The sequence below is a fragment of the Oncorhynchus mykiss genome, chromosome 5 (genome assembly GCF_057628025.1).
Source record: "Oncorhynchus mykiss isolate SJ-2025 chromosome 5, ASM5762802v1, whole genome shotgun sequence".
Lineage (NCBI taxonomy): Eukaryota > Metazoa > Chordata > Actinopteri > Salmoniformes > Salmonidae > Oncorhynchus > Oncorhynchus mykiss.
This window is the reverse complement of record NC_143026.1, coordinates 3,022,501-3,038,906: the sequence shown is the minus strand read 5'-3', so window position 1 is coordinate 3,038,906 and position 16,406 is coordinate 3,022,501. Positions and strand designations below refer to the sequence as shown.

Here is a 16,406-nt window from a genome sequence, read left to right as displayed (position 1 = left end):
TTTCCCCCTCTCTGGTCCTCTCTCCTTGGGGTAATCGTTCTGTTTCCCCCTCTCTGGTCCCCTCTCCTTGGGGTAATCGTTCTGTTTCCCCCTCTCTGGTCCCCTCTCCTTGGGGTAATCGTTCCGTTTCCCCCTCTCTGGTCCTCTCTCCTGGGGTAATCGTTCTGTTTCCCCCTCGCTGGTCCTCTCTCCTTGGGGTAATCGTTCTGTTTCCCCCTCTCTGGTCCTCTCTCCTTGGGGTAATCGTTCCGTTTCCCCCTCTCTGGTCCTCTCTCCTTGGGGTAATCGTTCCGTTTCCCCCTCTCTGGTCCTCTCTCCTTGGGGTAATCGTTCCGTTTCCCCCTCTCTGGTCCTCTCTCCTTGGGGTAATCGTTCCGTTTCCCCCTCTCTGGTCCCCTCTCCTTGGGGTAATCGTTCCGTTTCCCCCTCTCTGGTCCCCTCTCCTTGGGGTAATCGTTCCGTTTCCCCCTCTCTGGTCCTCTCTCCTTGGGGTAATCGTTCCGTTTCCCCCTCTCTGGTCCTCTCTCCTTGGGGTAATCGTTCCGTTTCCCCCTCTCTGGTCCCCTCTCCTTGGGGTAATCGTTCCGTTTCCCCCTCTCTGGTCCCCTCTCCTTGGGGTAATCGTTCCGTTTCCCCCTCGCTGGTCCCCTCTCCTTGGGGTAATCGTTCCGTTTCCCCCTCTCTGATCCTCTCTCCTTGGGGTAATCGTTCCGTTTCCCCCTCTCTGGTCCTCTCTCCTTGGGGTAATCGTTCCGTTTCCCCCTCTCTGGTCCTCTCTCCTTGGGGTAATCGTTCCGTTTCCCCCTCTCTGGTCCTCTCTCCTTGGGGTAATCGTTCCGTTTCCCCCTCTCTGGTCCCCTCTCCTTGGGGTAATCGTTCCGTTTCCCCCTCTCTGGTCCCCTCTCCTTGGGGTAATAGTTCCGTTTCCCCCTCTCTGGTCCCCTCTCCTTGGGGTAATCGTTCCGTTTCCCCCTCTCTGGTCCCCTCTCCTTGGGGTCCCAAGAACCTGAGAGGAGACTTAGCAGTAGCAGCTGATCGTCTTTCTGTTAGCTGACCATGAGAAGACCTGTGTACCCTATTCCCTATATACTGTAGTGTACCCTATTCCCTATATACTGTCCTATATTCTGTAGTGAACCCTATTCCCTATATTCTGTAGTGTACCCTATTCCCTATATACTGTAGTTTACCCTATTCCCTATATACTGTAGTGTACCCTATTCCCTATATACTGTAGTGTACCCTATTCCCTATATACTGTAGTGTACCCTATTCCCTATATACTGTAGTGTACCCTATTCCCTATATACTGTAGTGTACCCTATTCCCTATATACTGTCCTATATTCTGTAGTGAACCCTATTCCCTATATACTGTAGTGAACCCTATTCCCTATATTCTGTAGTGTACCCTATCCCCTATATACTGTAGTTTACCCTATTCCCTATATACTGTAGTGTACCCTATTCCCTATATACTGTAGTTTACCCTATTCCCTATATACTGTAGTGTATCCTATTCCCTATATACTGTAGTTTACCCTATTCCCTATATACTGTAGTGTACCATATTCCCTATATACTGTAGTGTACCCTATTCCCTATATACTGTAGTGTACCCTATTCCCTATATACTGTCCTATATTCTGTAGTGAACCCTATTCCCTATATACTGTAGTGAACCCTATTCCCTATATTCTGTAGTGTACCCTATTCCCTATATACTGTAGTTTACCCTATTCCCTATATACTGTAGTGTACCCTATTCCCTATATACTGTAGTGTACCCTATTCCCTATATACTGTAGTGTACCCTATTCCCTATATACTGTAGTGTACCCTATTCCCTATATACTGTAGTGTACCCTATTCCCTATATACTGTAGTGTACCCTATTCCCTATATACTGTAGTGTACCCTATTCCCTATATACTGTAGTGTACCCTATTCCCTATATACTGTAGTGTACCCTATTCCCTATATACTGTAGTGTACCCTATTCCCTATATACTGTAGTGTACCCTATTCCCTATATACTGTAGTGTACCCTATTCCCTATATACTGTAGTGTACCCTATTCCCTATATACTGTAGTGTACCCTATTCCCTATATTCTGTAGTGTACCCTATTCCCTATATTCTGTAGTGTACCCTATTCCCTATATACTGTAGTGTACCCTATACCCTATATACTGTAGTGTACCCTATTCCCTATATTCTGTAGTGTACCCTATTCCCTATCTACTGTAGTGTACCCTATTCCCTATATACTATAGTGCACCCCATTCCCTATATACTGTAGTGTACCCTATACCCTATATACTGTAGTGTACCCTATTCCCTATATACTATAGTGTACCCTATTCCCTATATACTATAGTGTACCCCATTCCCTATATACTGTAGTGCAGTACTGTTGACCAGGGCCCATCCATAGGGATCTGGTTAAAAGTAGTGCACCATATAGGGAACAGAGACACATCCTCAGTCTGACTCAGCAGAGACTTCAGGCTGACTGCCAAACACACAGCACTTCCAGAGGGAAGGATATTGTCTTTTTAGCTTTGACCTTTTTGAAAAGGACATTGAACAGCACTGCAGTCAGCAGCTAGATAGAGAACCAATATGTATTCTATCTTAAAGGCCCTGTGTCGTCAAAATTGTCGTTTTTTTTCCCCTTGCGTTTTTTAATATCATATTGTACAACAGCTGATGAAACTAACACTGTAAAAGTGTAAAACAATGTGAGCATTGTATTTTTAACCAGCAACAATCAAGAAATAACAATCTACACAGGACTGTCTAATCAGCAGGTTTATATGGGTGGGAGTTTCAGGACTGTCTAATCAGCAGGTTTATATGGGTGGGAGTTTCAGGACTGTCTAATCAGCAGGTTTATATGGGTGGGAGTTTCAGGACTGTCTAATCAGCAGGTTTATATGGGTGGGAGTTTCAGGACTGTCTAATCAGCAGGTTTATATGGGTGGGAGTTTCAGGACTGTCTAATCAGCAGGTTTATATGGGTGGGAGTTTCAGGACTGTCTAATCAGCAGGTTTATATGGGTGGGAGTTTCAGGACTGTCTAATCAGCAGGTTTATATGGGTGGGAGTTTCAGGACTGTCTAATCAGCAGGTTTATATGGGTGGGAGTTTCAGGACTGTCTAATCAGCAGGTTTATATGGGTGGGAGTTTCAGGACTATCTAATCAGCAGGTTTATATGGGTGGGAGTTTCAGGACTGTCTAATCAGCAGGTTTATATGGGTGGGAGTTTCAGGACTGTCTAATCAGCAGGTTTATATGGGTGGGAGTTTCAGGACTGTCTAATCAGCAGGTTTATATGGGTGGGAGTTTCAGGACTGTCTAATCAGAAGGTTTATATGGGTGGGAGTTTCAGGACTGTCTAATCAGCAGGTTTATATGGGTGGGAGTTTCAGGACTGTCTAATCAGCAGGTTTATATGGGTGGGAGTTTCAGGACTGTCTAATCAGCAGGTTTATATGGGTGGGAGTTTCAGGACTGTCTAATCAGCAGGTTTATATGGGTGGGAGTTTCAGGACTGTCTAATCAGCAGGTTTATATGGGTGGGAGTTTCAGGACTGTCTAATCAGCAGGTTTATATGGGTGGGAGTTTCAGGACTGTCTAATCAGCAGGTTTATATGGGTGGGAGTTTCAGGACTGTCTAATCAGCAGGTTTATATGGGTGGGAGTTTCAGGACTGTCTAATCAGCAGGTTTATATGGGTGGGAGTTTCAGGACTGTCTAATCAGCAGGTTTATATGGGTGGGAGTTTCAGGACTGTCTAATCAGCAGGTTTATATGGGTGGGAGTTTCAGGACTGTCTAATCAGCAGGTTTATATGGGTGGGAGTTTCAGGACTGTCTAATCAGCAGGTTTATATGGGTGGGAGTTTCAGGACTGTCTAATCAGCAGGTTTATATGGGTGGGAGTTTCAGGACTGTCTAATCAGCAGGTTTATATGGGTGGGAGTTTCAGGACTGTCTAATCAGCAGGTTTATATGGGTGGGAGTTTCAGGACTGTCTAATCAGCAGGTTTATATGGGTGGGAGTTTCAGGACTGTCTAATCAGCAGGTTTATATGGGTGGGAGTTTCAGGACTGTCTAATCAGCAGGTTTATATGGGTGGGAGTTTCAGGACTGTCTAATCAGCAGGTTTATATGGGTGGGAGTTTCAGGACTGTCTAATCAGCAGGTTTATATGGGTGGGAGTTTCAGGACTGTCTAATCAGCAGGTTTATATGGGTGGGAGTTTCAGGACTGTCTAATCAGCAGGTTTATATGGGTGGGAGTTTCAGGACTGTCTAATCAGCAGGTTTATATGGGTGGGAGTTTCAGGACTGTCTAATCAGCAGGTTTATATGGGTGGGAGTTTCAGGACTGTCTAATCAGCAGGTTTATATGGGTGGGAGTTTCAGGACTGTCTAATCAGCAGGTTTATATGGGTGGGAGTTTCAGGACTGTCTAATCAGCAGGTTTATATGGGTGGGAGTTTCAGCTTCCCTTGGGGACATCACCATGTGGTCAATTGGTTAATACACCAATAGCAAACCTCTCTGCCAATAACAGCTAGGTGAGGGCCCTGGGAGAGTGGTGCCAGGAAAATAACCCCTCCCTCAACGTCAACAAAACAAAAGGAGCTGATCGTGGACTTCAGGAAACAGCAGAGGGAGCACCCCCCCTATCCACATCGACGAGACCGCAGTGGAAAAGTTGGAAAGTTCCTCGGCGTACACATCACTTGGTTCACCAACACAGACAGTGTGGTGAAAAAGGTGCAGCAGCGCCTCTTCAACCTCAGGAGGCTGAAGAAATTTTACTTGGCCCCTAAAACCCTCACAAATGTTTACAGATGCACAATTGAGAGCATCTTGTCGAGCTATATCATGGTACAGCAACTGCACCGCCTGGTACGGCCACTGCACCGCCCGCGACCGCAAGACTCTCCAGAGGGTGGTGCGGTCTGCACAACGCATCACCGGGGGCAAACTACCTGCCCTCCAGGACACCTACAACACCCGATGTCACAGGAAGGCCATAAAGATCATCAAGGACAACAACCACCCGAGCCACTGCCTGTTCACCCCGCTATCATCCAGAAGGCGAGGTCAGTACAGGTGCATTGAAGCTGGGACCGAGAGACTGAAAAACAGCTTCTATCTCAAGGCCATCAGACTGTTAAACAGCCATCACTAGCCGGCCTCCACCCGGTTACTCAACCCTGCACCTTAGAGGCTGCTGCCCCATATACAGAGACATGGAATCACTGGTTACTCAACCCTGCACCTTAGAGCCTGCTGCCCCATATACATAGACATGGAATCACTGGTTACTCAACCCTGCACCTTAGAGGCTGCTGCCCCATATACATAGACATGGAATCACTGGTTACTCAACCCTGCACCTTAGAGACTGCTGCCCTGTGTACAGAGACATGGAATCACTGGTTACTCAACCCTGCACCTTAGAGGCTGCTGCCCTGTGTACATAGACTTGGAATCACTGGTTACTCAACCCTGCACCTTAGAGGCTGCTGCCCTGTGTACATAGACATGGAATCACTGGTTACTCAACCCTGCACCTTAGAGGCTGCTGCCCTGTGTACATAGACATGGAATCACTGGTTACTCAACCCTGCACCTTAGAGGCTGCTGCCCTGTGTACATAGACTTGGAATCACTGGTTACTTTAATAATGTTGACATACTGCTTTACTCATCTCATATGTATATACTGTATTCTATTCTACTGTATTTACTCATCTCATATGTAAATACTGTATTCTATTCTACTGTATTTACTCATCTCATATGTATATACTGTATTCTATTCTACTGTATTTACTCATCTCATATGTATATACTGTAGTCTATTCTACTGTATTTACTCATCTCATATGTATATACTGTAGTCTATTCTACTGTATTTACTCATCTCATATGTATATACTGTATTCTATTCTACTGTATTTACTCATCTCATATGTATATACTGTATTCTATTCTACTGTATTTACTCATCTCATATGTATATACTGTATTCTATTCTACTGTATTTACTCATCTCATATGTATATACTGTATTCTATTCTACTGTATTTACTCATCTCATATGTATATACTGTATTCTATTCTACTGTATTTACTCATCTCATATGTATATAATGTATTCTATTCCACTGTATTTAGTCAATGTCACTCCGACATGGCTCAATCTAATATTTATATATTTCTTAATTCCATTCTTTTATTTTTAGATCTGTGTGTATTGTTTGTAGATACTACTTTACTGTTGGACTTAGGAACACAAGCATTTCGCTACATCTGCTAAATGTATGCATGTGACCAATCAAATTAGATGTTCAGTTTACCACTCACCCCTCGGCAATTCCCAGACAGTCCTGGCAAAATCCTTGCATGATAAATACTTTTTTGCTGAAAAAATGAGTATTGTATTAATTAATTTGGAAATCTATTACATACAGTAAGGTACTTAATTGTTACCCAGAAAGGATTTGATATTGATATAAAAACAGCTGCATTGGGCCTTCGAACAGAAAAAACCCTGCAAACTGAATGTGCTGTAACAGCTCATTATTTCCCTCTTTGTTTCCCCTGTGTTGCATAGAATCAACTGACCCAGAGCAGCGACGCCTTGGAGAGTGCCGAGGAGCTCCTGGAGTTCGCCAACAATGCTCTGGATATTAAAGACGAGGACGAGTTCACTAAGGTAGAGGCTGCTGGTCTGTGACATCATTCAGGATACAGGATGTGGTGTGAAACGACAGCATCTCATTGGCTGTCTAGGCCTTTAGACAAGAAGATTATTTGAATGTGATCAGCTGACAAGGGAAACCAGGAAGTAGGTAAAGGTCAACGTTGAATGCTGCTGGGGAAAATGAGTCTAGAAAATGTTGGCCTCATCCAGCTAAATTTGGTATATTGTAGTCCTCGTTCTAAAGTGAAAGTTTATTTGATTGTTTTGGATTTGTTTCTAAATACTATAAATGAATGACTTTTTTGTTTTAACAAGCTTAAAATATACTTTTAAAGGTGACCCATGTAGAATGGTTGTCTTAATTAAACTAACAAACATGATTTCCCCCCCCCCCTTCTCAATTTCCTATGTAATATTTTCAGAATCTTAAAGTGGAACTGACAGTGTTTTAACAACATGAAGTCTTATTAAAATTTGTTCATATACTCCCCCATGAAGAATATTTAACCTTTATTTAACTAGGCAAGTCAGTTAAGAACAAATTCTTATTTTCAATGACGGTCTAGGAACAGTGGGTTAACTGCCTGTTCAGGGGCAGAACGACAGATTTGTACCTTGTCAGCTCGGGGGTTTGAACTTGCAACCTTCCGGTTACTAGTCCACCGCTCTAACCACTAGGCTACCTACCGCCACTACACTCTAACCACTAGGCTACCTGCCTCCTCTACACTCTAACCACTAGGCTACCTGCCACCTCTACACTCTAACCACTGGGCTACCTGCCGCCTCTACACTCTAACCACTGGGCTACCTGCCACCTCTACACTCTAACCACTGGGCTACCTGCCACCTCTACACTCTAACCACTGGGCTACCTGCCGCCTCTACACTCTAACCACTGGCTTACCTACCTCCTCTACACTCTAACCACTAGGCTACCTGCCTCCTCTACACTCTAACCACTAGGCTACCTGCCACCTCTACACTCTAACCACTAGGCTACCTGCCACCTCTACACTCTAACCACTAGGCTACCTACCTCCTCTACACTCTAACCACTAGGCTACCTACCTCCTCTACACTCTAACCACTAGGCTACCTGCCCCCTCTACACTCTAACCACTAGGCTACCCTGCCTCCTCTACACTCTAACCACTAGGCTCCCTGCCTCCTCTACACTCTAACCACTAGGCTACCTGCCACCTCTACACTCTAACCACTAGGCTACCTACCTCCTCTACACTCTAACCACTAGGCTACCTACCTCCTCTACACTCTAACCACTAGGCTACCCTGCCTCCTCTACACTCTAACCACTAGGCTACCCTGCCTCCTCTACACTCTAACCACTAGGCTACCTACCTCCTCTACACTCTAACCACTAGGCTACCTGCCACCTCTACACTCTAATCACTAGGCTACCTGCCTCCTCTACACTCTAACCACTAGGCTACCTGCCACCTCTACACTCTAACCACTAGGCTACCTGCCGCCTCTACACTCTAACCACTAGGCTACCCTGCCTCCTCTACACTCTAACCACTAGGCTACCTGCCTCCTCTACACTCTAACCACTAGGCTACCTGCCACCTCTACACTCTAACCACTAGGCTACCTGCCTCCTCTACACTCTAACCACTAGGCTACCTGCCACCTCTACACTCTAACCACTAGGCTACCTGCCGCCTCTACACTCTAACCACTAGGCTACCTGCCACCTCTACACTCTAACCACTAGGCTACCTACCTCCTCTACACTCTAACCACTAGGCTACCCTGCCGCCTCTACACTCTAACCACTAGGCTACCTGCCACCTCTACACTCTAACCACTACCCTGCCACCTCTACACTCTAACCACTAGGCTACCTGCCTCCTCTACACTCTAACCACTAGGCTACCTGCCACCTCTACACTCTAACCACTAGGCTACCTACCTCCTCTACACTCTAACCACTAGGCTACCCTGCCGCCTCTACACTCTAACCACTAGGCTACCTGCCACCTCTACACTCTAACCACTACCCTGCCACCTCTACACTCTAACCACTAGGCTACCTGCCACCTCTACACTCTAACCACTAGGCTACCTGCCACCTCTACACTCTAACCACTACCCTGCCACCTCTACACTCTAACCACTAGGCTACCTGCCACCTCTACACTCTAACCACTACCCTGCCACCTCTACACTCTAACCACTAGGCTACCTGCCACCTCTACACTCTAACCACTAGGCTACCCTGCCGCCTCTACACTCTAACCACTAGGCTACCTGCCACCTCTACACTCTAACCACTAGGCTACCCTGCCGCCTCTACACTCTAACCACTAGGCTACCCTGCCGCCTCTACACTCTAACCACTAGGCTACCCTGCCGCCTCTACACTCTAACCACTAGGCTACCCTGCCTCCTCTACACTCTAACCACTAGGCTACCTACCTCCTCTACACTCTAACCACTAGGCTACCCTACCGCCACTACACTCTAACCACTACCCTGCCACCCCATTTGTTTTGGACTAGAAGAAGTGTATTGGTGAATTATATTAATCAAGCGTTGAACTGCATCCATCTATTCTGCCAACAGTATCTCACTGTACGTCATGGGATGTAGAGTTAAATAAAACCTTTTTTCAAAGAGTCTTTATAAAGTTGGTTTTGTAGCATAAACTAGGTATTATGATTGTCTTGTTTATTTCATTTCTGCAAAGTAGTTAAAACGCGGTCAGTTCCACTTCAACTAATGTTTATGCTGCTTTTTCTGTGTGATGTTGATCACCATGCTCTACTCAGCTTCCCATTGGGTATGAGTGTGAGGGCACAGCTTCCCATTGGGTATGAGGGTGAGGGCACAGCTTCCCATCGGGTATGAGTGTGAGGGCACAGCTTCCCATTGGGTATGAGTGTGAGGGCACAGCTTCCCATTGGGTATGAGTGTGAGGGCACAGCTTCCCATTGGGTATGAGAGTGAGGGCACAGCTTCCCATTGGGTATGAGTGTGAGGGCACAGCTTCCCATTGGGTATGAGAGTGAGGGCACAGCTTCCCATTGGGTATGAGTGTGAGGGCCCTGCCTGCCTGCGTGTCTGTGTCCACTACAGCCACTGTGCAGAACACTGCTGCATGCCCACCAACCTGCATGTCTGTACTAACCAACTCTTCTTCTTTCTCCTATACGCTCCTCTCCTCTTCTTCTTCCAAGGCTGCCAAGCAGATCAAAGATAGGTGGGTATACTCGTCCCTTGTCTAGTCTGTGGACATGTCTGTTATCGGCTGCAGTGAGAAGCCTTGCTTCGTTCATAGTTGAGATAGATAGTTTAGCAGATGTTGTTGTTTTCATCACTAGTCCGACGTCAGTGACATGTACTTGACCGAAACTACCGTTCAAAAGTTTGGGGTCACTGAGAAATGTCCTTGTTTTTATAATTTTTTTTAAATAATAGCACATTTTTTGTCCATTAAATAACATCAAATTGATCAGAAATACAGTGTAGACATTGTAAATGACTATTGTAGCTGGAAACGACTGATTTAAAACAAGAAAAACATTTAATGGAATATCTACATTGGTAAACAGAGGCCCGTTATCAGCAACCATCACTCCTGTGTTCCAATGGCACGTTGTGTTAGCTATTCCAAGTTTATCATTGTAAAATAATAATTGATCGTTAGAAAACCCTTTTGCAATTATGTTAGCACAGCTGAAAACTGTTGTTCCGATTAATAAAGAAATAAGACTGGCCTTCTTTAGACTAGTTGAGTATCTGGAGCATCAGCATTTGTGGGTTCGATTACAGGCTCAAAATGGCCAGAAACAAAGACCTTTCTTCTGAAATTCGTCATTCGTGAGAAATGAAGGCTATTCCATGCGAGAAATTGCCAAGAAACTGAAGATCTCGTACAATGCTGTGTACTACTCCCTTCACAGAACAGCGCAAGCTGGCTCTAACTAGAATAGAAAGAGGAGTGGGAGGCCCCGGTGCACAACTGAACAAGAGGACAAGTACATTAGTGTCTAGTTTGAGAAACAGATGCCTCACAAGTCCTCAACTGGCAGCTTCATTAAATAGTACCCGCAAAACACCAGTCTCAACGTCAACAGTGGAGAGGCGACTGGAACACAGTAGTGATGGTTGCTGATAATGGGCCTCTGTACGACTATGTAGATATTCCATTAAATCTGCCGTTTCCAGCTACAATAGTCATTTACAACATTAACAATGTCTACACTGTATTTGATGTTATTTAATGGACAAAAAAAAGTTTTCTTTCAAAAACAAGGACAAAAAAATGTCAGTTTAAAAAATAAAATAAAAAACATTTCTAGGTGACTCCAAACCTTTGAATGGTAGTGTTGTGTGGTTACGTGTTTACATGGTTACATGTCATGTGTGGTTACGTGTTTACATGGTTACATGTCATGTGTGGTTACGTGTTTACATGGTTACGTGTTTACATGGTTACGTGTTTACATGGTTACATGTTATGTGTGGTTACGTGTTTACATGGTTACGTGTTTACATGGTTACATGTTATGTGTGGTTACGTGTTTACATGGTTACATGTTATGTGTGGTTACGTGTTTACATGGTTACATGTCATGTGTGGGTACGTGTTTACATGGTTACGTGTTTACATGGTTACGTGTTGTGTGGTTACGTGTTTACATGGTTACATGTTATGTGTGGTTACGTGTTTACATGGTTACATGTTATGTGTGGTTACGTGTTTACATGGTTACATGTCATGTGTGGGTACGTGTTTACATGGTTACGTGTTATGTGTGGTTACGTGTTTACATGGTTACGTGTCATGTGTGGGTACGTGTTTACATGGTTACGTGTTATGTGTGGTTACGTGTTTACATGGTTACGTGTTATGTGTGGTTACGTGTTATGTGTGGTTACGTGTTTACATGGTTACGTGTTATGTGTGGTTACGTGTTTACGTGTGGTTACGTGTTTACGTGTGGTTACGTGTTTACGTGTGGTTACGTGTTTACATGGTTACATGTCATGTGTGGTTACGTGTTTACATGGTTACGTGTTTACATGGTTACGTGTTTACATGGTTACGTGTTATGTGTGGTTACGTGTTTACGTGTTTACATGGTTACGTGTTGTGTGGTTACGTGTTTACATGGTTACATGTTATGTGTGGTTACGTGTTTACATGGTTACATGTTATGTGTGGTTACGTGTTTACATGGTTACGTGTTATGTGTGGTTACGTGTTTACATGGTTACGTGTTATGTGTGGTTACGTGTTTACATGGTTACGTGTTATGTGTGGTTACGTGTTTACATGGTTACATGTTATGTGTGGTTACGTGTTTACATGGTTACATGTCATGTGTGGTTACGTGTTATGTGTGGTTACGTGTTTACATGGTTACATGTCATGTGTGGTTACGTGTTTACATGGTTACGTGTTATGTGTGGTTACGTGTTTACATGTTTACGTGTTATGTGTGGTTACGTGTTTACATGGTTACATGTCATGTGTGGTTACGTGTTTACATGGTTATGTGTTATGTGTTGTTACATACTTATGTGTGTTTGCTGTGACTGATCCCAGGTAAGTGATGTGGTGTGTGTGTCTGTTAGCTGGAGGGTGGTCTGAAAGACCCCACACACCAGAACGATGGATAGATAGTACCCGTGCCGCTGACCAGAATATATTTTGTAGAATATATTTTGTAGAATCATCAAAAACAGCCATTGCTCATCGGCAGCCAGAAGGTGTTCCTTCCTTCCTTCTGTCCTCTGTGGTGGTGTTAGTCTCACTGTGCCTTGTTCCTCCCCACAGGGTAACCATGGCCTCAGCCTTCAGACTGACCATGAAGCCCAAGGTCACAGACAACATGAACCATCTGATGGTGGACTTTACCCAGGAGAGACAACTTCTCCAGAACCTCAAGTTCCTGCCTGGTACGTGATGGGACTATCCCAAATGACTCCCTGTTCCCTATACGGTGCACTACGTTTGATCCCTTGTCAATAGGGCCCTTGGTCATACCCGAAACACTCACTTTTTCTTCCTCCCTATGTAGTGCACTACTACATATATAGGGCTCTGGTCTAAAGTAGTGTACTATATAGGGAATAGGCCTCTGGTCTAAAGTAGTGCACTACATAGGGAATAGGGCTCTGGTCTAAAGTAGTGCACTATATAGGGAGTAGGGCTCTGGTCTAAAGTAGTGCACTATATAGGGAATAGGGCTCTGGTCTAAAGTAGTGCACTATATAGGGAATAGGGCTCTGGTCTAAAGTAGTGCACTATATAGGGAATAGGGCTCTTGTCACGGTTTTCTGTATGGGAAAGAGAGTCGGACCAAAATGTGGCGTGTAGATTGCGATCCATGTTTAATGAAACTGAAGCAACACGAATCTAAATACAAACACTACAAGACAATAAACGTAACGAAAACCCAAACAGCCTCATACTGGTGCACCTACACACAGACCAAGGATATCAAGACACTAAGGACCCACATAACCCAACACCAAACAGCCTAATACTGGTGCACCTACACACAGACCAAGGACATCAAGACACTAAGGACCCACATAACCCAACACCAAACAGCCTAATACTGGTGCACCTACACACAGACCAAGGACATCAAGACACTAAGGACCCACATAACCCAACACCAAACAGCCTCATACTGGTGCACATACACACAGAACAAGGACATCAAGACACTAAGGACCCACATAACCCAACACCAAACAGCCTCATACTGGTGCACATACACACAGAACAAGGACATCAAGACACTAAGGACAATCACCCACATAACCCAACACCAAACAGCCTAATACTGGTGCACCTACACACAGAACAAGGACATCAAGACACTAAGGACCCACATAACCCAACACCAAACAGCCTCATACTGGTGCACCTACACACAGAACAAGGACATCACGACACTAAGGACCCACATAACCCAACACCAAACAGCCTCATACTGGTGCACATACACACAGAACAAGGACATCAAGACACTAAGGACCCACATAACCCAACACCAAACAGCCTAATACTGGTGCACCTACACACAGAACAAGGACATCAAGACACTAAGGACCCACATAACCCAACACCAAACAGCCTCATACTGGTGCACATACACACAGCCCAAGGACATCAAGACACTAAGGACCCACATAACCCAACACCAAACAGCCTCATACTGGTGCACATACACACAGCCCAAGGACATCAAGACACTAAGGACCCACATAACCCAACACCAAACAGCCTAATACTGGTGCACATACACACAGAACAAGGACATCAAGACACTAAGGACAATCACCCAACACCAAACAGCCTCATACTGGTGCACATACACACAGAACAAGGACATCAAGACACTAAGGACCCACATAACCCAACACCAAACAGCCTCATACTGGTGCACATACACACAGAACAAGGACATCAAGACACTAAGGACCCACATAACCCAACACCAAACAGCCTCATACTGGTGCACATACACACAGCCCAAGGACATCAAGACACTAAGGACCCACATAACCCAACACCAAACAGCCTCATGCTGGTGCACATACACACAGAACAAGGACATCAAGACACTAAGGACCCACATAACCCAACACCAAACAGCCTCATACTGGTGCACATACACACAGAACAAGGACATCAAGACACTAAGGACCCACATAACCCAACACCAAACAGGCTACCTAAATATGGTTCCCAATCAGAGACAATGACGAACACCTGCCTCTGATTGAGAACCATATCAGGCCGAACATAGAACTGGACAAACTAGACATGTAACATAGAATGCCCACCCAGCTCACACCCTGACCAACCAAAACATAGAAACATACAAAGCAAACTATGGTCAGGGTGTGACAGCTCTGGTGTAAAGTAGTGTACTATATATAGTGTACTACTTTAGACCAGAGCCCTATTCCCTATATAGTGTACTACTTTAGACCAGAGCCCTATTCCCTATTTTTTTATTTTATTTGTACCTTTATCTAACTAGGCAAGTCAGTTAAGAACAATTTCTTATTTTCAATGACGGCCTAGGAACAGTGGGTTAACTGGTCTAGGAACAGTGGGTTAACTGGTCTAGGAACAGTGGGTTAACTGGTCTAGGAACAGTGGGTTAACTGCCTGTTCAGGGGCAGAACGACAGATTTGTACCTTGTCAGCTCGGGGGTTTGAACTTGCAACCTTTCGGTCTCTGGTCTAAAGTAGTGCACTGTCTTTGGGGTTGTCCTCAGGTGCCTGAGACATAGTGGACCAGGTTGTCCTCAGGTGCCTGAGACATAGTGGACCAGGTTGTCCTCGGGTGCCTGAGACATAGTGGACCAGGTTGTCCTCAGGTGCCTGAGACATAGTGGACCAGGTTGTCCTCATGTGCCTGAGACATAGTGGACCAGGTTGTCCTTTAGTGCCTGAGACATAGTGGACCAGGTTGTCCTCAGGTGCCTGAGACATAGTGGACCAGGTTGTCCTCGGGTGCCTGAGACATAGTGGACCAGGTTGTCCTCGGGTGCCTGAGACATAGTGGACCAGGTTGTCCTCGGGTGCCTGAGACATAGTGGACCAGGTTGTCCTCGGGTGCCTGAGACATAGTGGACCAGGTTGTCCTCGGGTGCCTGAGACATAGTGGACCAGGTTGTCCTCAGGTGCCTGAGACATAGTGGACCAGGTTGTCCTCGGGTGCCTGAGACATAGTGGACCAGGTTGTCCTAGCATTTTTATAATTCTGTATTTTAACTGTTTTGGTGTCATAAATTATATGGCCTGTTGTTAATTTGAGTTTCTACCTTTGGTTGATGTTGTTTTGTTTACTTGGTATTTATTAGGATCGCCATTAGCCACTGCAAAAGCATCAGCTATAGAGGGCAGGAAATCAAATTACGATTTTTGTCACATGCGCCGAATACAACCATGAAATGCTTACAAACCCTTAACCAACAATGCAGTTCAATAGATAAGAGTTTAAGAGTATTTACTAAACAGACAGACAGACAGATCTCAGGCAGACAGAGGGAGGAATGGACAGACAGACAAACAGACAGACAGACAGACAGACAGATCTCAGTCAGCCAGAGGGAGGAATGGACAGACAGACAAACAGACAGACAGACAGATCTCAGGCAGACAGAGGGAGGAATGGACAGACAGACAAACAGACAGACAGACAGACTCAGTCAGCCAGAGGGAGGAATGGACAGACAGACAAACAGACACAGACAGACAGACAGATCTCAGTCAGCCAGAGGGAGGAATGGACAGACAGACAGACAGACAGACAGATCTCAGTCAGACAGAGGGAGGAATGGACAGACAGACAGACAGACAGACAGACAGACAGACAGACAGACAGATCTCAGTCAGACAGAGGGAGGAATGGACAGACAGACAGACAGTCAGACAGATCTCAGTCAGCCAGAGGGAGGAATGGACAGACAGACAAACAGACAGACAGACAGATCTCAGTCAGACAGAGGGAGGAATGGACAGACAGACAAACAGACAGACAGACAGATCTCAGTCAGCCAGAGGGAGGAATGGACAGACAGACAGACAGACAGACAGATCTCAGGCAGACAGAGGGAGGAATGGACAGACAGACAAACAGACAGACAGATCTCAGGCAGACAGACAGACAGA

The 16,406-nt window shown here is 45.2% G+C and overlaps 1 protein-coding gene across 6 annotated transcripts in view; it reads left to right on the top strand.

Annotated features, from left to right (window-relative positions):
• The window catches only part of LOC110523091 (FSD1-like protein), a 75,711-nt gene that overhangs the window by 16,756 nt on the left and 42,549 nt on the right, over window positions 1–16,406 (top strand). For 4 of the 6 annotated variants that reach the window (XM_036976577.2, XM_036976576.2, XM_090233592.1 and 1 more), the window contains exons 4-6: window positions 6,644–6,745; window positions 9,937–9,959; window positions 12,543–12,664. In XM_036976577.2, coding sequence (XP_036832472.2) covers window positions 6,644–6,745; window positions 9,937–9,959; window positions 12,543–12,664 — 247 coding nt within the window. The remainder of the gene's footprint in view (window positions 1–6,643; window positions 6,746–9,936; window positions 9,960–12,542; window positions 12,665–16,406) is intronic. The other 2 variants (XM_090233593.1, XM_090233594.1) reach the window with 1 other exon arrangement.